The sequence below is a fragment of the Lissotriton helveticus genome, chromosome 11, assembly GCF_964261635.1.
Source record: "Lissotriton helveticus chromosome 11, aLisHel1.1, whole genome shotgun sequence".
NCBI lineage: Eukaryota > Metazoa > Chordata > Amphibia > Caudata > Salamandridae > Lissotriton > Lissotriton helveticus.
Window position 1 is genome coordinate 105,432,020 of NC_136072.1, and position 23,767 is coordinate 105,455,786.

A 23,767-nucleotide genomic window follows, 5' to 3' on the forward strand; every position below is an offset into this window, starting at 1 on the left:
CAGAAGGACTAGACTAAATAAACCTTTAGTGCAGGGGTACGGTATGAGTGTAAATACATTTGCACAGTTAATTGAGACAAAATAACTCAAAATTTAGGTAAAGATCGTGCTCTTCTTTTGCATCATTTTTTAAAACTTTAGGCAGAAGGCTTGGTACCACTACTGCAGAAGGAGTGTCCGTATGTATGTGTTAGTATTTGTAGAGCGCTGAAAAGTGAGATTGCACTGAGTGGGAACATGAAGCCCCACTGCACTTAAGAAGAAAGAAGTAGAAGTATGCCTCACCCCAAAATCCAAAGGTCAAGATTTTAAAACGGGGATGTAAGCCTGATAAAGGTAAACTTAGCAGAGATCCTACATCTACTCATGACAGCAATAAACATTTGGTTGACCAGAAATCATTTGAAAAACTTCTTTGCTTGCAGTCATAAGAGGACCTGGCACAACATTCCTTCGCCGCTTTATAATTGTTTATATAGCATTTATGATTATTCAAATGCAACACGGCTCTGTCTCTTGGTGGCAGTGTGCAAAAGAGAATCCTATCCTAGTGAGGAGATTAGGTTTCAACAGGGATTTCTTTTCTAACAGCACCTTTGTTTACTTGCCATTGAGGTAAGCCTTTAAAACAAAGAGGAGTTTGAGGAAAGTCCAAGTCACACCTTCTCCTAAAGCCTGGACCGACCTCCCACAACACATCAGAATCACCTCCTCTCATCTCAACTTTGGCAAGTAGCTGAAGGCCTGGCTTTTTGAATAAGCCCCCAGGGCTGGCCTCTTACACCTGCTAAAGCAGACCTGGATATCCTCATGAGTGAGTAGCGTGCTATAAAAGCATATTCCAGTGTTGTTTGGTTACATAACTCAAAAGTGAGGCCTCTGCTTCCTAGTAACAATTGAGAGAAGAGTCAACTACAAGACTCCACTTTCCCAGAGTCCTACAAATCTCATTTGTAGAGCACATATTCACCAGAGGTGTCATGTAGTTTCCACCAATCAGTAGGAACTGCACGTCTGCAGACAACAAACTTAAGATGGTGCCAGACTGTTTTCATGAACCCCCTTAGATTATGTTGCCCTTGGACCAGCTAGCTCGCAGTGCCACTGTTCGTCCCCCTAAACCTGGACAGGGAGCAAACAGTTCTGGCAACCACTGAACAGGACAACTCTTTTCCCTCAGGAACCGTGGTAACAGACTTCAAACTTTTGCTCAGTCACTCATGCTTTCTTTCGTTCAGAGAAATATACATGGAATACACAGAGGCAGTTTAAATATTTATTGAACCGTTGTGATTCTTGTATAGAATATAAGGGCTGCGATAATTAATAGACAGAAGCAGATAAAACTTATAATGAGTGTCAACACAGAGAGTAAAACAAAGTTCCACCATCTTGTTGAGACAGGTTATATATGCAGGGCTCGAAAGATTCATGCGCCCACTCGCTATGGCGAGCCAGATTTAATCAGGGAGAGCTATTTTTAGGGCCTACTCACCCGTTCTGGCGACCTGACAATAGGTGTTCTGCTTGCTGACAAAGTAAATGAGCAATAAAGAGGTCTTTAAATCTGATCTTGTCACATTTGCATGGCTTTCAGAGACCGAGGTCAAAAGTCAGTTTGTCTTTCTACATTTAATTTTCTCTGTGACAGAAGTTAGAGGATTTTGTAAAGTGAACTGTGTGACAATTGCGCTGTACAAAGCATGAGAAAGGAAAGGCTATAGATTTTAGACTTTTTCTCTAACACAACACTGACATAGGTAATAAATGCACTATTCAAACATTAGAAATATATTTCATTAGATATGAAGACATTCTCGAATTCTATGGGGAAAAAAGATTTTTATAGGATCAAAACCAATTACAACACTAATTGGTGATGTGCAAATTTAAAATATTTTTGCTGAAACCTAATTTCCAAACATTGTTTATGCGCTGTATAGTTTAATCAGTAAAACTACATGTTAGTTGGAAAGTTTTTTTGACCATTTCAAAGTAAAATGTGCTATCTGTAAATGACAGCGCACTACCAGATCATGCTTTAGTAATATATTTATGAAAAGTGAGTTTTGGTAAATATTCCTGCTCCTACCTAGATGACAATACTATCAGAGGACTAAGAGGCAAGACAGGGATCATGTGTACCCTATATGTGGACTTGATACTTACACATGGAGCAAACATTTAGATAAGAAAAAAAAAGTTTTTTCTACAGCAGAAATAGTGAACTTGCATATTTGAAGATGCTCTCTGATGTGATAATGAAGAAAAAGACGGCTCCATAAGACACATTATTTGCCTAGGAGAACAGTTTCAGAACAGTTTACGGGTCAAATGTATTACAGTTAGGTCAAGTAGATTATTCAAGTTACTAGACCTGCAGGTCTAGTAACATTTGTATGGTTTTTCGAGCCCCGATACGCATACATATTAAAGATTATAACAATCTAGCGTACCCTTACGTATCTAGGGTTTGAATGTATGGTCTGCCAAGAAAACCCCATTCTGGATGACCGCACCCCTTTAACTGGTGGGTAAAAGTGTATGACCCCCATCTTGGTCAAGAACTGAACACCGCTCACAGAGATGTCCGTCAGCTTCTAGGTGAAAACATCAGCTTGAGACCTGCAGAAGTGTCTCCTCTGATTATATTAGGAGCAAAAGGATTGTCATCAGGCAACCATTGGTTGTGTTACACAGAACGCTGTGTCACCATATGGATGTATTAATAAACAAATCTAACCTTCGAGAGGCCTTGTACTAATATCAAGGCAGTGTGATAGTATTCTCGTGAAGTGTTCTGTGCCAGCAATGTCGATGTCTGTGCGAAACCAGTCTAAGCGTCATGAATGCAAAATTTGTGTCAAACGTTAATGTGGCAAAGAGAAGGCAACTTTAGGAGAAGTATTTGAGTACATGCAAGAATGATACTAATTCCGATTAGGTCTAACTTGGGCACTTGACAAAGGAGTTCCTTATTGCTACTGGCAGGCCGTACTAGACAGCTAGCAGTAATTTTATTAACAGTGGAAGGATGAAAATCAGAGTGGAGTCATCAGGATTTGGACCAGTGATTATGTTGAACATAGATCATTGGTGTCGATGCATTAGTTTAACGAACTGCCAGACCCAGGAGGCTCCCACCTTCCTGTCTACCTACCCCACGCAGTATTCAAGAAGAGAGACATCTCAGAACCTGGTGCAAACAGATCCACGTGTCTTCACCAGAAGTTCGGCCCTCACGCCTCTCCTCATTCTGCACTCTTCTCTGCCTGACATTTTCACATGCACGATAATCTCTGGCATATTTCCAAACTGTTTGCCCATCACCTTTATACTAATGTCACCCAATCTTTTTTTATTTCCTACTTCTATAGCCCCGTTTTCACTCGCATATCAAGGAAACCGCAATCAGTCATTGGAGGGATTTTTGACTATTCAAGCTGAACTCCTTTAAAAACTATGGTTCTATACTTTCCTCCAACACCACAATTGTCTAACTCCCTACACTTTTCAATTGGCTTTCTGAAAAATTGCTTACCAACACAGCAACTGGAGCACTTTTCAAATTACTGATCTTATGGAAGATAAACATACCATTTTAACACATTTACCTGCAACTATCAGTTTGCATCTTTTGGTGCTGAAGATTCACATGCATCGCAAATTCATTATGTTGTAGGCGTGAACCTTATATATTATATTTTTTCAAGTAAAACGTACGGTTTCAGAGTGAGTTTTTCTCCCTCCAGGGAACATACAATGCACCATGGCAAAGAGTCCATCTTATTTTGTGTTTTAACCCCAAATCAATAAGTGAAATTAGGTGGCGTGAAGACAAGCAAAAAAGTAAATGTCTACAGGTAAATTGAGACGGATTCCATAGTATATAGAATATCCTATACATAAGTTGCATCCAAGGAGGCGGGAGGATGCACACAAATCTACTGTATCATAAGCTACAAACTGATAGTTTCAAATTAGTAAAATTTTCAGTTTGGAGGATGTGCAGCTGTATATCAGATGCATAGACTGAAATGTTGTGCTCTCTCTCTCTAAAACAGTGGCTTGCAAGCAGATGAAGCAGAAGTCCGGAACAATGTTCTAAATACTGCTTGCTTGACTTGTGCCTCTTTTCGGGCAAAGAGTTGTGAAAGTGTGCAGTGTTGACCATATTAGCTGCCTTACAAATGTCTGTGAGCGGTATATAGACAAGAAAGTCATAAGCCTTTGAGTGACGATATTCTCAAAGTGCAGTGTAAAGAGTATGTTTCACTTTAGTGTTAATATTCTTGAATACACTTTACCACTTATCTTGCGAGCCTCGACTTAGAGACTCCTAACCTAAGTGGGGTTTTCCAAATTGAACAAAGTCTTTTTATTTGGAAATGGATTTTGTATGATCAATGTAATATAGTACTGCCCTCTTTCCATTTAATGTATGCAATGCTCGATCAGCAACTGGTAACGAAAGAAAATGTGAAAGTCATCTCATTGACACGGAACAACAAGACCACTTATGGATGAAAAATACATTAAAAAAAACATTGGGTTTGTCCTCCGGACGATCCGATCTTATAAACCTGAACTATAGGCTCGTATGCTGTGAAGGCTTGTAATTCTCCAGTTCTGCAAAAGGACGCCATTGCTACTAGAAAGGCCATTTTCATGAGACAAGAGTAAGGGCTCAAAAGGAGGTCTTGTCGATGCATTAAGACTACATTAAGGTCCTACAGAGGGTACTGGTGGTGTCCTTGGAGGGATAACTTAGGACTACCATAAATGCTTTAACATCTGACAACTAAATTAAAGATCAGTGTTGTCTGTTCTACATATAAGTAGCTACAGCTGCTGAGTGAATTTTAATAGATGTGCATGCCAGTCTTGATTTCTGTAGGTGTAACAGAAAGCAGTTAATGTGCTTAACTAAGGCCTGACGAGAGAGTGGATGTCAACTGCTACAATGAAGTACAAATTGTTTGTGCGGTAGGTGTAAGTATGTCTCGTACAACAGCCCTACACTTTTCAGGAAGGTGTAGATGAACTGCAAAACCTCCGCTACAAACTCACAAGGCTCATCGCCTTGAGGTTTGGATGTTTCAGACGCTGCTGAATTAGGTCTGCTCAAGTGTATCATCCATTGTGGTTGGATAGACATTTCTAGCAGCACTGAGTATCATGACTGCTTGTCCATACTGGAGAAATCAAAATGAGTCTCATGGATGTTTTCCTCATATTTTTCATACAACACAAACAGTGTGGTAGGCCAAATGCCTTCTACTTTCCCCCTAGGACGCATCTGCAGTAATGGTCACCAGTGGCTAAGGGTGGACAAGTGACCCCTGCCAAGTAACCATTTTTGCTGTATCACCAATTAGAAAATGTGCTGTATGTACTCTGGGCTCTACCAACACTAGATCTTCCCACTGACTTGTCGCCTGTGACCACTAACTGGACAGACACTGCTGTAATGGGTGCACTTGGAGTCAGGCACTTGCACAGCAGTGCACAATGCCATCAGCCCCAGCAATTTCATGATTGTGCTCACTGCTGGAAAAAGCAACTTCTGGTAATGAGGAAGAAGCTTCAGAAGTACCATCACTCTCTCTCGAGATAGACTTTGCTCGTTAGGATGCTTAGTATGGCTCTTAAAAAGAGCTTGAACTATTGACAAAGATGAAGTTATTTACCTATGGTAATGCTTCATCTGAGATACTATTAAGCTGCAGATTCCCTACCTTAGATTATTTCACAGGTGTCGGACTGGATCTGGAAAATCTTGAGAAGTACTTCTGAGAGACAGTGGGCGGCACTGATCAGCTCCATGTTAGCATCATAAGTGTCGTCCACACCAGATGTGACATGCAAGGTGTCTATACAGGCACCACCCCAGTGCACTGATATCAGTTTCTTTACATGACTATTTCTGTGCCAGAATTAAGGAGCCAGAATCTGCACACTGGTCTGAAAGCCTTCTTAGGACCTACATGCATCTTTTTTTAGGTGGAACAGTCTAGTTCGCAGAATGGGAAGGATTGGAGTGACAGTAAGGAGTTTGCAGCTAGATAGAGTCTGCATTGAATAAGTAACTTGTACATCTTTAAGCTGCAGATCCCTTACCTTAGAATAGATCCCTTACCTTAGGATAGTTCCCAAACCAATCCCTCCCCAGAGGTGGGTCTGCAAACTGACTCAGATCAAAAAGCCCAACACAACCGACCTGAATGACAAGGCAGTAGTGTTTAGTAAAAAAAGGTGCAAAGAAGCCCATGCAGCAGTTTGACCAATGGCTGTGACAGAGACTCCGTGAGCCAACGCAGTGGTCACAGCTTTGACTCTGACAGACTGAGCCTGCAAACCTTCAGGAGGTTGCTTCTTTGCCAGTACGTAGCAGTTCTTAATGCAGAGTACAATTCATCCAGAGATGGTCCATTTGTGCACTGCCTTTCCCCCTTCTACACTCCAGTGAACCTAACAAAGAGCTGATGGTCTACCCGGTGTTCTTAGATGCGATCGATACAGAATGACAACGCTCTTTTTGGGTGCAGGTGGTGGAGTTGCTTCCTACCTGGAGGTGGAGCATAGAAGGTCAGCAGCATGATGTTTTGACCAACGTGAAAATGGGTTTCCACCTTTGGCAAAAATATGAGGCATGGGTTTTGGGAACCAGTTTGTCTGGGAAGAATCTGGTGTATAGAGGATGAAGAGCCTCTATCTCGCTGACCTGGATGACTGGTGTGATTACCACCAAGAAGTCTGTCTTGATGGTCAGAAGTCTTAAGGTGCAGGTACGCATGGATACAAAGGGGGAACACATCAAACAGGTTAAAACTAAATTAAGATCCCATTTGGGCATAGCAAATGGTTTGTTGGGAAATGTGCTGAAGGTCTTTCAGTAAACATGTCACAATGGATGACTTACTTAAATAGGGATGGTTGATCTGGCAACCGCAAAAGAACAGATGGCAGTAATAAATACCTTAACTGTGCCCAGTGCAAGGTCTTGCCAGGCTTAGGACAATACAAACAGCAACACTTTAGACAAGGTACAGATTGTAGATCAACATATTTTTCAGTGCACCAAGCCACAAACTAACAGGTGTATACAGTTTTTGTCAAAGTACACCTGGCTGCCAAGATGACCTTATGTACTTTGGGAGGGAGATCGAACACTCTCAAATGCCCCTGCTTAATCCTCACACATGAAGGAGGAGGTTGCGCAGGCTTGGTGTTGGACCCTGCCCTGTTGCTGCAACAAGATCCTCTCAAAGGGGTAGCCTGACCGGAGGACTGATGCTCATGCTCAGGAGTTTGGGATACCATACTCTCTGTGTCCAATCCGGAGACACTAGTATAAGTTGGACTCAGTCTGTCCTGATATTCTGCAGAAGGTTCTCATTGGTTCGAATAAAAGACCTTACACTAACTACAGATGGAGATACCATTAGTGATCTGCAAAGCATTGACTACATAGTTCTTCATTCCTTGCATTCAGAGATCCCGCCAGGTGTTGTTCAACCAGGAAAACATTCCAGCCATGTCCGGAGGCAGAGGCCTCCTGGCACAGGGTCTAAGACCCCACTCCAACCTGGTAACGAATAGTTTTCTTACCTGTCGGTATAGTTTTGCAGCTTGTAGATCTTTCTTGATTCACTATGCTGTGCATTAATCCGCGGTCTTGTGGTTGGGTCCGGAATCGTAGACTTTTCTTTGTTTTTTTTGTTTTTTTCGTAGCCCAGGTCGGCGTCACACCTCTCTGGGTGTATTTCCGGTGATGTCGGCATGCTTCCTGCGGAAGCTACCACTCTTGGGCGCCATCTTCGGATTCTTTTTTCCGTGTTTGTTCTGTTTCCGAAGTTATGGCAATGTTCCATTAAGTAATTTTCAGCTTTTAACCTTTAAGGTGTTTTGTTTTAGTATTTGTCTCTGTTTTAACCACCTTTTCTCTCTCCAGCCTCATCTTTCTGGCAGAGGTGGGTGGATGGGTTCGCTAGTAAATCCAGAAAGATCTTCAAGCTGCAAAACTATACCGACAGCTAAGAAAACTATTCGTTTTGCAGTGTGAATCTTTCTGGATTCACTATGCTGTGCATAGACTTTGTAGCGGTTTCTTATTTCTGTTGCGGCTGGGTGGAAGATGAGCGTTGGTTATTGAATATGTGTTGAAGCACCTTTTGTCAGACTTGTGCTTCGCTGTTCATATGTATATCCACGCAGTAGTGCTTCGTGAACGTGAGCACCGAAGCCCATGTTGCCGCCAGGCATATGTCTTGTATGGGTGTGTTAGCCAGGAAGGCTATTGTAGCACCCTTTTTCCTAGTGGAGTGGGCACGTGTCCCCTCTGCTAGTTCTTATCCTGCTCACTTGTGGTAGAGCTGTATTGTTTGTGCAATCCATCGTGCAATGGTCTCTTTTGTTACTGCTTTTCCCATGAAACTGTTGGCGAATGACACAAAGAACTTTTTTGTTTTCCTGTGTCCCTTCGTTCTCTCAATGTAGTGCATGACTGCCCTTCTGGCGTCCAGGGTGTGCAGAGCTCGCTCTGCGCTAGTGGCTGGTTTTTGGAAAAAACTCGGTATCTGTATAGACTGGTTCATGTGGAACTTGGACACCACCTTTGGCATGAAGTGTGGGTCAGTTCTCATCACAACCCTATCATTGTGTATTTGTATGTAGGGTTCTTGTAGCGTTAGTGCCTGAAGTTCGCTTACTCTGCGTAAGGACGTTATTGCAACCAGGAAAGCTGTTTTCATTGTTAGCATCTCTAGGGAGACTTTGTGAAGTGGTTCAAAAGGCTCTTTCATGAGTTCCGTTAGGACTGTGTTCAAGTTCCATGCAGGTGGCGGCACCCGTTTTGGTGGTGCGATCCTCTTTGCTTCTTCCGGGAATCTTTTCACCACTTGTGATGTGAAGAAACTCTTGCACGTTTCTCCTCTTGTGTAAGCGACTATCGCTGCCAAGTGAACTCTTAACGAGGATGAACTAAGGTTCCTCTCTAGCAGGTGCGTGAGGTACTTTAGCACTGTGGAGTCCTTCATTTTATTGTTAAGCTTTTCTCTTCTGCACCACATTGTGAATCTTTTCCACTTCGCAACATAGCACTTCCGAGTGCTGGGTTTTCGTGCCTCCCGAAGAACCCTCAGGGTGCTTTCTGGTGGTTTTAAATGTGCAAACTCTATGTCCTCAGGAGTCATGCCACCAGGCTCAGGCTCTCTGGTTCTGGGTGCAGCACTTCTCCGTTCTGCATGGAGAGCAGGTCTTTTCTTTTGCCGAATCTGTGGGGTGCACACTGTGTCATCTCCATGATCTGCGAGTACCATGTCTGTCTGGCCCACTGCGGTGCGACCAGTATCAGGGTCATGTTGCTTGTTCTGCATTTGCTAAGCACTCTGTGCATCAGCGGTATTGGAGGAAAAGCGTAAGCAAATGTCCTGGACCAATCTATCCATAGGGCATTCCCTAGGGATCCTTCCTCGGGCTGTCTGGATGCAAAGTTTTGGCATTTTGCATTCTGGCGTGTGGCAAAAAGGTCCACCGATGGTGTTCCCCATCTGTCGAACAGCCACCTTGTCTCTTGTGCATTGAGCTCCCACTCGTGGGATGCCGATGTCTGCCTGCTGAGCAATCTGCTTGTACGTTGTCCTTCCCTGGTAGGTGTATGGCTAGCAGGTCTATCTTGAGTGGGATGGCCCATCTCCTTATCTCCTGTGCTAGCTTTGAAAGCATGGCTGACTGTGTCCCACCCTGCTTGTTGATGTAGAACATTGCTGTGGTGTTGTCTGTTTGTATCAATACCTTGTGCTTGTACAGCCTTGTTTGGAAAGCTTTCAATGCAAGGAAGATTGTCTTCAATTCCAGGTAATTGATGTGCTTGGTCGCATCTGCTGGTGTCCACAGTCCTCTCACTTTGAGTTCCTCCATGTGAGCGCCCCATCCCTTCAGGGATGCGTCTGTGGTGATGGTCACTGTTGGTGTTGGGGGCGTTAGAGGCTTTCCCCATCTTATGTTCTCCATGTTCCACCATGTCATTTCCTTCTGCACCGAGTGCGTTACAACCACTAGATCTTCCCAACGGCCTGTAGCTTGTGACCATTGCCCCTGTAGCCATTCTTGAATGGCTCTCATGTGGAGCCGTACATTTGGTACTAGGTGGATGCATGATGCCATCATGCCCATGATCTTGCTCGCAGTCCTCACTGTCCGAGCTTGACCCTTCTAGTAGAGCCCAGTTTCTTTCACTAGCGCTCTCGCCCTCTTCTCGCTGGGGACCACCTTGCCCTGCAAGGTGTTGATCTGTGCTCCCAGGAAAATCTTCACTTGTTCCGGTTCCATTGAGGATTTCTTCCAATGGATGGAGATCCCCAGGTTTATGAGCGTGGTTGTCACTGTTTGTGCGTGCCGCTTGCATCTCTGGTATGAGTTTGCTTTTATTAGCCAGTCGTCCAGGTAAGGATATACGTGTATTCCTTTCCTTCGTAGGTGTGCTGGGACCGCTGCGAGGCACTTTGTGAAGACCCTTGGTGCTGATTTTAGCCCAAAGGCTAGTGTTATGAACTGGTAGTGGTTTTCTCCGATGGTGAATCTGAGCATATGCTTGTGCTTTCTGTTCATTGTGATGTGCAGGTAGGCATCCTTGAGGTCTATTGTGACCATGAAGTCCCCGATTTGCAATTGCGGGAGCTCCTCTTGCAGGGATGTCATTATGAACTTTTGCGTTCTTATGAATTTGTTCAGGAACCTTCGGTCCAGAATGGGTCTCATAGTTTCGTCTACTTTTGGTACCAGGAAGTACGTTGAGTATACACCTTTGTTCCTCTCCCTGAAGGGTACTGGTTCTATGGCCTGCTTCTGCAGGAGCTCCTTTGCTTCTTCCTGAAGACGCTCTAGTTGTTTGCTTGCTAGTGGTCTTCTTTTTGGTTTTCTGCTTGTTGGCCTCCCCTCCAACTCTATGCAGTATCCGAATTGGATGATGTTGAGAATCCATTTGTCTGATGTGATTTCTCTCCATGTTTGGAGGTAAAATCTTAATCTTCCTCCCACTGGTGTTATGTGGTCGTAGGTGATTAGTTTGTGTAACACTTGATCCCTCTGTACGTGCTGCACCCTGGGATCTTTTCTGTGGGTGGGCACACAGAGTTTTTTAAAGTCACTTAGAGGCGGGCTGCTGACCCCCTCTTTTATTCTGTCCACGTCCATTTCCTCTCCCTCGAAAGGACTGGCCTCTTGGCTGGTACTGCCAGGACTGCTTATGCTGACCATGCTGAACTTGTGTGTCTGCCTGGTGCGCTTGTTGGTTAGCCTGGTGTGATGTACCTGGCTGGTTTTCACCTCTCCCGCTGGGTCTTCGTGACGGGGTGCCCCTTTTGCCACCTCTGAACTGCAATGCTCCCATGGACCTTGCTGTTTCCTTATCCTTTTTCAGTTGGCTGAGCTTCTCATCAACTGGTGCTCCAAACAAGGTTTTGCCGTTGAACGGTGTGTTCAGGATGCTGTGCTGCACCTCGGGCTTGAAACCTGAAATCCTGAGCCAGGCGTGTCTCCTCTCAGTAATGCCCATCATCATGAGCCTGCTGGAGGTGTCTGCTCCATCCAGGGCAGTCTTGAGGCAGGAATTTGCCGCGTTCTTCCCCTCCTCCACCAATTTCTCGGCCTTTTGCCTGGAATCTTGGGGCAGGTCTTTCACCAACTGACCGAGCTCCTCCATGATCTGGTACATGTGCCTGTTGATCAGGGCGTTGGAATTTGCCATGCGCCAGTGGGTTGCGGCATTCCGTTCAATCCTTCTGCCCACCAGGTCCATCCTCTTGCTTTCCTTATCTGGAGGTGGCCCAGAAGTAGTGGGCACGTTTGCCCTCTTTCTTGCTGTGGTTGTGATGATGGAGTCTGCTGAGACCGTGCCCTGAATGTAGGGTGGGTCTTTTGACGAATGTTTGTATTTTTTCTCCGTCCTGGGGTGACCGCCTTGCATGTTGCGGGCCTCCTTGAATGCTTCCCTTCCCTGAGCCAGGACGCTGTCGAGCATGGGGAGGTACTGGCTCTTCGTTTGGGTGGGGAGCAGTGTCTCTAGAAGGAAGTCTGCTTTCTGCTTCTCTTCGTCGAGCTTGAGCCTGAATGCCGCTGCGGCAGTCTTTATCACCGAGTTGTAGGCCCCGATGTCGTCCGGCGGCGAGGGCCTCGAGGGATATGTGTCGATGACCTCCTCTGGGCTTAAGGTGTCGACATCCAGATAATCCACATCCTTTGTTTCAGAGGGAGCAGACCCGGGGTCCGTCCTGCTGTCATCTTCCTCCTCATAGTCGTAACTATAGTAGGGACTCTCTTCCTCTTCCTGGTCGATTTCCTCGACGTCAGCCGCCTGTTCCTCGGCGTCATAGTCTTCCTCCTTGACCACCTCTACAACCTGTGCCTTGGTTTTGTGGGGGATCGTGTAGACCATCTTGGCGTCGAATTCCTTCTTCCGCTGCAAGATGGTTTCCAATTCGGCCTCGAGGCGCCTTTTCTTTTTCTCCATCTCGGCTGCGTGTTCCGCGTCGGATGGTTCGGCCGCTCTTTTCGGCGGTTGGCTCGGCGCCGAGCTTATCCTCGGTGACGAAGGCTTCGTCGCCGAACTGGATTTCGTGTCTCTGGTCGGCGTCGGCCTCGAAGGTGCTTTAGGGTCCTTCTCCCTCGGCGTCGAACGATCCTTTTCGGGAACGTTTTTCGATGACTTTTGCTGTTCAACAGCCTTCGGCACCGGGGACTCCTTCTCAGAGGATCCGCTGGGCCTGGATACAGCAGCGGGCGCCGAAGTTTTTGGCGCTGGCGCTTTAGAGGTTTTTCCCTCGTTCTTTCGAGACTCAGAGTCTCTCGGGTGTTATGGGGCCGTAGAGTCTCCTACCTAATCAGAAGTCTTGGTATTATCGGTCTCTACGACCGTGTAGCCGTCGTCTTCGCCGGCGGCGTTGTCCTCTTCCTCGGAAGACATCCCCAGATCGTGAAGGGATGGAGACGGGGCTTTGCCCTGCAGGGTGGCGTGCGCTACCCTCTGCCTCGCTCTCACACGAAGGGTCTTCGGGGTGAAGACGGAGCAGGCGTTGCAGTCCTCGCTCCCGTGGTCGACCGGTAGGCAAAGGTTGCAAACCGGGTGCTCGTCCTTCTGCGCGTACTTGTGGTGGCAGTTACGGCAGAACTTGAAGGGCGTGTTGTCCATCTTGAGCGCTCAGGGGACCCCTGGTCTTGCGTTCGTCGACGGGCGTCGAAGTTCTCTAAGTTTTCTCCTTCTCCTTCGTCGGCCCTTAGTTGATGAAGTCTCTTGAAGTCTTCTGAGTTGTTTTCCTTCCAGTTTCTGTATTCTTCTTCTACTTTCTCCAAAAATGTCTGGAGCCCATACAGGAACGATCCAGACCCGACCGCGGAAAAAAGAATCTGAAAATGGCGCCCAAGAGTGGGAGCTTCCGCAGGAAGCATGCCGACGTCACCGGAAATACACCCAGAGAGGTGTGACGTCGACGCCCACCTGGGCTACGAAAAAAAACCAAGAAAAGACTACGATTCCGGACCCAACCACATGACCGCGGAATAATGCACAGCATAGTGAATCCAGAAAGATTCACGCTGCAAAATTGCAGTACCACAGTGCAGCAATGTTGTCCATAAAACACCTGCCCCAGCCTACACTTGATGGATGGGAGGAAGGCTTTCGATGGCAAGCCAATCTCTCAACTCCAAAAAGTTGTTAAGGAGCTAAGCCTCACCTGGAGACCGAGGTGCTCTAATCTCCAGCTCTCCTACATGGGCACCCAAATCCAGGAGTGATGTATCCATCACCACTGTGTTCTGGGTAGGAAAGGGAGCAGTGTCCGCCGCTGACCAAATTGCGGTTAATCAGCCACCGCTGAATCTCTTTCATGGTGCCCTCCAATATCTGTACCAGGTCAGACAGAATCCCCTGGTGCCGTGCCCACTGGAACTTCAGATCCCACTGCAGAGCCACATTTGCCACAGTGCACTTCACCAGCAGGATGCAGGAGGCCATTAGACCCAGCAGTCTCCGAGTCAGTAACACTGAAATCCAGGATTGAGGCAAAAACATCAGGACCAATATCCCAGATTCTCCCCTCCGGAGAATAGGCGTGGAACTGCACTGTGTCCATAACGGCTCAGATGAATGGGATCATTCGAGAACAGTCATGTTTGACATAGGTACTTTTATAGTGCACCCCGGTAAATTCTGGAGATCCGCAGAAGTCTAGCGTTGGGTGAGCACTGCCTGGAGCAAGCGCGCCTTCAACAGATAGTCGTCAAGGTAGTGGAATACTGGAACTTGTGACCTCCGCAGATGGGCTTCAACCATCACCTCACTTTCAGGAACACCCGAGCCGAGGGTGAGGCCAAACGGGAGCACAGCAAACAATGCGCTCATGGCACATCGTAATCCACAGGTAACGTCTGTGGACTGGCAGGACGCTACCATCCAGTCTCCAGGAGCTAAGGCAGACAGGACCTGAGTCAATGTGAGCATTTTGAATTTCTCTATTTTTAGGGAGTAGTTGAAGGGGCAAAGATCTAACAGGACGGAGGGCTCCTTATGTCTGTGGCACGAGGATATAGCAGGAATAGTAGGGCACAAATGCGCCAGACAAGTTCATAGTTCATTCACTCGTCCAAAGTTAAAGAGCTCAAGAGCGGCCGATTGGCCTTGTTGCCGAACAGGTGTCAGCAGCCAGGGGACCAAGCCCGGGTAGAGGTTGTGGATTTGCGACCAGAGTCAGTCCGAATCCAGAGGGCCCAATTGACTCTAAGGACAAACCCCACCAGCGAAAACCCAGTCTTGGAATGTCCCAAACCTGTGGGGCCCGAAAGCGTTGTACTGCTGTGGCAACTGTGCAGCACCGTAAAAGTTATTTAAAAAGAGCTATAAAAGGTTGGGTTTTTTTTTCAGCACTACAATGCAGCAAGCTAAAAAAGTGCTTAAACTGCTTTTTAATAACTTATCTATGCTGCACAGGAGCCATGCAGCTGTACAACAGGGCTAGAAGACATTGGCAAAGACAATAGCTCTCACATAAGTGAAACCTATTGGCTTGGCCAATGACAGTTTGTATAGCGCAAATGCCGAACTCACACATTTCAAGGCTCTGTGATGTGCTAATGAGGGTATTGACACATGAGAGCAACTGGAAATGTGTGCACAGCGCTATACAAACAAGTGTAAACCGCATGGAAAGTCCACACAAGATTATGCACCAGCTGTCACAAAAGAGAAATGCAGGCAAGAGCCACAGGTCCTCACTTTCCAATGGAAAATAATTTTTTATTGTGTTTATAGAATTATTATTGTTTTTAGTTAAAAGTATGTAGTTCAATCCGTTTTGATTGAAGGCTGTGTCTGCACTCAGTGAGTGCAGGTACTTACCATTTTTTTGACTTTCACAATAAGGAAACCATGTTTGCTTAACACAATTATTTACATTTCCAGTTTGTAAAACTGGAAATGTAAATCATATTTCATTAAGTGGGGAGTAAACCCATCAACCCTGGTCTCTCAGTGGTATGCCTAAAGAGGCCCACACTCTGTTCTAACGCAAATCAAATTTTGTCCCTTTGTTAATGAAGATTTCTGAATGCCAGCAACAAAGCAAATGAGGGCAGAGTGCCTCAGATCTCCATAGGACATAAAATGGCCAGAGCCTAATTCCTTAATCCTTTTCTCCCGACCAGCTCCCAAAGAGTAATCCCATCAAAAACGACAATAGGCTCTGACGCCTTCTCAAATAGCTGCTAGAGCAACCTAACTGATCTGTGAAAATATGGCAAAAGAGAAGGGGAGGGACAGGCAATGTTGAGGTTATTCCGAAGCACCTTTAACGTGACAGCAGCGTTATACAAGGGGGGGTTAAAAAGTGCTATGGAAGGAGCAGCAGGCAGGGAGAGAGGGAAAGAAATAGTACCTCAATCACATAGGGAGCAGCGGACAGGCACTGATTAACTTGAAACTTGAATCAATCTGTGCTTGATTCCTGCTTCACCGATAGGATAGCAAATAACGTTTGGCCTGCAATGGCCAATTAAAGAGGCTGCAAAGAAGAGGGATGCTGAACAAACAAATGGTAAGCAATGCGTGAGTTCCAAGCTCTCTTTGGAAATAGCGGTCTCGCAAGCAAGAGCGAATGGTCTTGCAGATATATATATATTCAAAAAACAAACAGTCCCAAGGAGAGTGCACTTCTCATAGCGGGAGCCGGTGTAAGGGACAGGCTCGCCCTTCAATATTTTTCACCAAAGGTTCCTTCAAGGAAAACACTGCATCGTCGATGGTGTTGTTATTGCACAGAATAATCGTTGATAATTCAGATCCTGTTGGAGTGCGGTGTTTTCCTTGAGAAGGGACCTTTGGTGAAATATATATATATATATATATATATATATATATATATATATATATATATATATTGCCTACTGGCGATAGCCAGTAGGTATATATAGTTAGGATTTTTTTCCTATGGGATTTTGGAAAATTCTATGTCGAATAACTTTGGCGTTTGAGGACAGAATTGGCTGAAATTTTCAGGAAAATGGAACATTTTGTTTTTGAGCAGGCCCTGAAAATTTGGGGGGGGTTTCGTCAAGGGGGGGCCGAGAAAAAAGGGGGGTCCCAAAACGTGTTTTTCCCATGCAATTTTCCATTGGGCGGTTGGCCTCACTTTTAGCCTGAACGGCTGAATGGATTTACACCAAACTTGGCAAAATTGTAGGGACTGGTAGCCCGATGTGCCTTTGCTATGTCTCAAGATATAGGCTCCAGTGGTTTTTACGAAAATTAACTTTGAAAAATATATATTGGGCTACATTGGGCTATATATATGTTGGAGCCCAAATGTAGCCCAATGTAGCCCAATGTAGCCCAAAGATGGCCACCAGAGACAAAAAAAACAAATGTAGCCCAAATATCAGCCAGATGTAGCCCAACTATAGCCCAATGACAGAATGTCCCAGAGTGTTCTAAAGAACAACTAGAGTGCTAACAGTCCTACTTATTACAAAGGTATGGCACACCTGAAGCCATCTTGATTGGAATAAAGTGGTAACTCTTAAAACATTTAATTTAAAAAGGAACAAAATGAGGGGGTTCATTTTGCCATAGAAAGTATGATTAGCGAATATATGACGAAATCCCGCATACCATCAGTCCGCAAAAAAAATCCCGCATGTACTATTAGGCCGCAAATTAAAATAACGAAAACTTTTAGAACGAATATGCCTTTAGCATACACTAAACAACTAAACTACCCTAAACCCTAAAACACTACCCCCAGCATGACCCTACACTACACAAACAGTACAACACTACCCTAAACCCTAAAACACTACCCCCAGCATGACCCTACACTACACAAACACTACAACACTACCCTAAACCCTAAAACACTACCCCCAGCATGACCCTACACTACGCAAACACTACAACACTACCCAAAACCCTAAAACACTACACCCCAGCATGACCCTACACTACGCAAACACTACAACACTACCCTAAACCCTAAAACACTACCCCCAGCATGACCCTACACTACACAAACACTACAACACAACCCTAAACCCTAAAACACTACCCCCAGCATGACCCTACACTACGCAAACACTACAACACAACCCTAAACCCTAAAACACTACCCCCAGCATGACCCCTACACTACGCAAACACTACAACACTACCCTAAACCCTAAAACACTACCCCCAGCATGACCCTACACTACGCAAACACTACAACACTACCCAAAACCCTAAAACACTACACCCCAGCATGACCTTACACTACGCAAACACTACAACACTACCCTAAACCCTAAAACACTACCCCCAGCATGACCCTACACTACGCAAACACTACAACACTACCCAAAACCCTAAAACACTACACCCCAGCATGACCCTACACTACGCAAAAACTACAACACTACCCTAAACCCTAAAACACTACCCCCAGCATGACCCTACACTACGCAAACACTACAACACTACCCTAAACCCTACAACACTACCCCCAGCATGACCCTACACTACGCAAACACTACAACACTACCCTAAACCCTAAAACACTACCCCCAGCATGACCCTACACTACGCAAACACTACAACACTACCCTAAACCCTAAAACACTACCCCCAGCATGACCCTACACTACGCAAACACTACAACACTACCCTAAAACACTACCCCCAGCATGACCCTACACTACGCAAACACTACAACACTACCCAAAACCCTAAAACACTACCCCCAGCATGACCCTACACTACGCAAACACTACAACACTACCCAAAACCCTAAAACACTACCCCCCAGCATGACCCTACACTACGCAAACACTACAACACTACCCAAAACCCTAAAACACTACCCCCAGCATGACCCTACACTACGCAAACACTACAACACTACCCAAAACCCTAAAACACTACCCCCAGCATGACCCTACACTACGCAAACACTACAACACTACCCAAAACCCTAAAACACTACACCCCAGCATGACCCTACACTACGCAAACACTACAACACTACCCAAAACCCTAAAACACTACACCCCAGCATGACCCTACACTACGCAAACACTACAACACTACCCAAAACCCTAAAACACTACCCCCAGCATGACCCTACACTACGCAAACACTACCCAAAACCCTAAAACACTACCCCCAGCATGACCCTACACTACGCAAACACTACAACACTACCCTAAACCCTAAAATACTACACCCCAGCATGACCCTACACTACGCAAACACTACAACACTACCCAAAACCCTAAAACACTACCCCCAGCATGACCCTACACTACGCAAACACTACAACACTACCCTAAACCCTAAAACACTACGCCCAGCATGACCCTACACTACGCAAACACTACAACACTACCCTAAACCCTAAAACACTAGCCCCAGCATGACCCTACACTACGCAAACACTACAACACAACCCTAAACCCTAAAACACTACCCCCAGCATGACCCTACACTACGCAAACACTACAACACTACCCTAAACCCTAAAACACTACCCCCAGCATGACCCTACACTACGCAAACACTACAACACAACCCTAAACCCTAAAACACTACCCCCAGCATGACCCTACACTAAACAACCACCACAACTCTACACTACACTAACACAACACTACACTACACAACACTACACTACACTACACAATCACTAACCCACGAAAAAATTAACACAAACCCACTTACCTCTCTCGTCATCGTGGTTTTCACAACGCAAATGCATTTACCATACATGCCTTTAAAACGTAATTCTTTGTAAAGGCATGCGCGATAAATGCACATGCGTTTTGAAAAAATGCGGGATAATGGTATGCGAGGTCAATGACCTTGCGGGATAATGGTATGCGGACTGAAAGTCTGCGGGATAAAAAATGCGGGAAAATGGCTGCAAACCATGATTAGCAGCAGACTTCCCTGGTGAGCACTAGCTTTACTACAGTGATCTAATGAGCAACTAGAGTGCTAACATTCAGAATTTATGGCAAATGTGTGACACATCTGAATGCCTTCTTGATAGAACCAAAGTAAACAAGCATTGAAAATGCAATAGATCTCGCCCTCGTTTAAGTTAAAGCCATTCTGTTTGTAATGAGGTGGCTTTTTAGCTTTGCTTTTATTAGTGTTTTTAAAACTTTCATGTAAATAACATGCATATGTATGCATATATGTATATGTATGCATGCATTTATATTTATATAGATATGCAGATTATGTATGTTTATATATGTATATTACCTACTGGCGATAGCCAGTGGGTATATATAGTTAGGATTTTTTCTCTATGGGGTTTCTGAAAATTCTATGTCTAATAACTTTGGCGTTTGTGGACGGAATTGGCTGAAATTTTCAGGAAAATGGCACATTTTGTTTCTGAGCAGCCCCTGAAAATTTGGGGGGGTTTCGCCAAGGGGGGGGCGAGAAAAAAGGGGGGTCCCAAAACGCGTTTTTCCCATTCATTTTTCCATAGGGCGGTTGGACTCACTTTTAGCTCGAACGGCTGAATAGATTTACATGAAACTTGGCAAAATTGTAGATATGGTTTGCCCGACGTGCCTTTGCTATGTCTCAATATATGTGCTCCAGTGGATTTTGAGAAATTAACGTTTAAAAAAATATATATATCTGTGACAGCGCTCCGGAAGCGCCCCGGTTCGCGTACCTGACGCGTAACGGAACTTCGCGAAGCGAAGCTGATTGGCTCTCCGGTGTCTGTCAACATTCTAAACAGTCCGGAGCGGCCGCCATCTTGTCTCTCGGTACGATCGAGAGACAAGATGTGGTGAAAAACGAAGGGGGAAATGAAGGAAAGGGGGCAAGGTAGACCACTCCTGACCCCCTAGGATTGATGAGGAGGATATTAAAGTCCCCCGCGATTTTTCGCGGTAGAGGCGCTTCCCGGTACGCGAACCGGGCAGCTAACCGGCAGCGTAACGGGAGTCCGCCATCTTGTGTTTTTGGAGCGTCCGGTTCGCGTACCGGGTAGCGTCCCGGTAAGCGTAACAAGGGGAAAACCAAGAGAAACAGTAAAAAAAAAAGTAAGGGAATAGATTTCCAGCAAACTTGGCAAAATTGTAGGGACTGTTTGTTTGATGTGCCTTTGCAAGGCCTCAAGATATGTGCACGTGTGGATTTTGTCTAATTAAGGTTAAAAAAAATATATATATCTGTAAGCGTGCTCCGGCACGCTTACGTTACGGGTTTTGTTTGCGCTGCAGAGCCGATACGTCACGGTTATGCGACGCGTCATGAGGCGTCTCACGTGGCTACGTGATACGTCACGTAATAAAGAATATATTTTACAGCTATAGATGTTAGCTTTTAAAAAACCAATGAAATTCACTGAAAAAACCATAGGTTATAGACCATATATAGTTAGGAATTTGCATTTACAAAACCTTGAAAATTCACTGAAAAAACCATAGGTTAGAGACCATATATAGTTAGCTGGACATTTTATTGACATAAAACCAATGAAATTCCATATATAGTTAGTTGCACTAACTATATATCGCGCACCCGCAATCCACTGCTGATGATGTCACATATTACATCATTCATGACATGGTCAGTGACATCACTGATGACATTACTGATGACATCTCAAATGACATCACTGATGACATCACTGATAACATCTCAAATGACATCACTGATGACATCACTGATGACATCATGACACACCAATACCAGTTACTACATACGCACTCACCGATTCCTACGTCTACACACACATTCACTCATTCACCCATACAATCACTCATACATACAGTCACTCATTATTACAACACTATCATATGCACTCATACACCTATGCAGACACTCACACACTGCCACTCATCCATGGAGTTACTCACACACCTAGTCAGTCCTGTAAAGAATCAATCACACTTCCATTTCCTCATCTATACAGTTAAACACAGAACACCATACTTCAGTGACATCACTGATGACATCTCAAATGACATCACTGATGACATCACTGATGACATCTCAAATGACATCACTGATGACATCATGACACACCAATACCAGTTACTACATACGCACTCACTGATTCCTACGTCTACACACACATTCACTCATTCACCCATACAATCACTCATACATACAGTTACTCATTATTACAACACTATCATATGCACTCATACACCTAGTCAGTCCAGTGAAGAATCAATCACACTTCGATTTCCTCATCTATACAGTTAAACACAGAACACCATACTTTTCACACATATACTAACACATACTTACTCTCTTATACAATCACTGATACAAGTACACATTGATATGCACAGAGTCACACACCTCCCAGCCAGCCACACACACACTCAGTCTTCCATATATCCACTCATTCTTCAATATGTAAAACATATTTAAACTTTACAAAAACACACAGACACTAGATGATGTCATCAGTGATGTCATTTGAGATGTCATCAGTGATGTCATCAGTGATGTCATTTGAGATGTCATCAGTGATGTCATCAGTGATGTCACTGACCATGTCATGAATGATGTAATATGTGACATCATCAGCAGTGGATTGCGGGTGCGCGATATATAGTTAGTGCAACTAACTATATATGGAATTTCATTGGTTTTATGTCAATAAAATGTCCAGCTAACTATATATGGTCTCTAACCTATGGTTTTTTCAGTGAATTTTCAAGGTTTTGTAAATGCAAATTCCTAACTATATATGGTCTATAACCTATGGTTTTTTCAGTGAATATATATATATATATATATATATATACACACACACACACACACACACACACACACACACACACACACACACACACACACACACACACACACACGCGCACACGGGTAATGCAAAAAACATTAAAGGAAAGGTCGCCTGTTTCAAACGGTACAAGAATAATCTGTACATTTGGGCAAAAACAGGGAGATAAGCCATTAGGCCTTCTGTGAAGTAAACGTCGATGGTATTTAGTGGCAGATCCCAAATCGGAAGGGAAGAATTTGGAGAGCAAGGGAGTGAAAGGTATTACTAAGCAGTAGAGCACAGGTAGGACTAGAAGGACAGGAGGAAAGGTGGGTACAAGCTAGCTGCAAGTGAGTGGACTGTTTCACAGAAGAGAAAACAAGAAAAAGTAATGAAGTAAAAATAATAGCGAAGCTTCTCCAGGTACGGAGTGGAAAAACAATGGAGCACAGGCAGTGTGTGTAAAGGAGATCACATATGTAGGGTGACAACGGGATATATAGTGTCTGAGGGAGCTTGACAGAGGAAGATGCAAAGGGGAAAATATTCATCCAAATTTACAACATGTAAAATATATTACTCACCATCTTTTGTCCATATCCTGGCAAATCCATCATATGACCCCGTTGCAAGAAGCGTTCCTTCACTCTGCCAGTAAAAGACAGAAACGTTATTTAGAGAGAAAAAAAATTCAGGGAATAAAAAAAAAGCTTGAGTTAGTGCAATCGATTAATATATTTGCACATCCAATGAAGTACTTTTTGAAAACTAATTTCAATCGCTCACATATTATAGCAGCAAACAAAGCTGAAAAAGTTAGTTTATGCATTATTAAAGTCACAGTTTCACTTCTACAAAATGAAGCTGTGCTAAAAGGAATGCTTGACTCCATTGTACTGAACATAAAACACCAAGCTTAGTTTGTACAGCAACCTGCGATTGCCCACTAAGCTTATTAACTGCAACCAACCCCTTAGTCACACACACACAGTTCTAATGTCTTCATATAAGTGGCATTCGGCAAAGTAAACTATAACCGTATCATTTTGTATCATTATAGAGAAACATTTTAACTGAAATGCACACAGTGCTGGAGATATTGACTCACATTCCAATCCAAAGACGTCACATCTTTGTTGCTTGGTACATCTTGCCCTCCTTCTCGTATGCAGTGCCGCAATACCAGCTGTGTAGAACCGCTGGTGCTGTTTTCACTAAGATTCCATATTCTTGCAGTCGAATCACCAGAACTATTTGTTGAACAAAAGAGAAGATTACAAACATTTAATGTCCAACTAAAGAATGTGTGGATCATGAGGAGGTGTCAATGCTATTTTCAGCAGAAAAAGAACATTTTTGATTTTCTGCAATAACACAAAGGACAAGTGAAGTCTGAAACAACCTTGCTTAGTAAACTGCGTAAAGACAACAGGAAATGTAATCTTGCCCTATTACTTGATCAGATATAGGATGCCAATCTT

The 23,767-nt window shown here is 44.5% G+C and overlaps 1 protein-coding gene across 5 annotated transcripts in view; it reads right to left on the reverse strand.

Moving 5' to 3' along the window:
* The window catches only part of TBL1XR1 (TBL1X/Y related 1), a 553,738-nt gene that overhangs the window by 143,283 nt on the left and 386,688 nt on the right, over positions 1-23,767 (reverse strand). For all 5 annotated transcript variants that reach the window (XM_078666437.1, XM_078666439.1, XM_078666438.1 and 2 more), the window contains 2 exons: positions 23,395-23,536; positions 22,871-22,934 (listed from right to left, as the gene is read on the reverse strand). In XM_078666437.1, the coding sequence (XP_078522563.1) occupies positions 22,871-22,934; positions 23,395-23,536 (206 nt within the window). The remainder of the gene's footprint in view (positions 1-22,870; positions 22,935-23,394; positions 23,537-23,767) is intronic.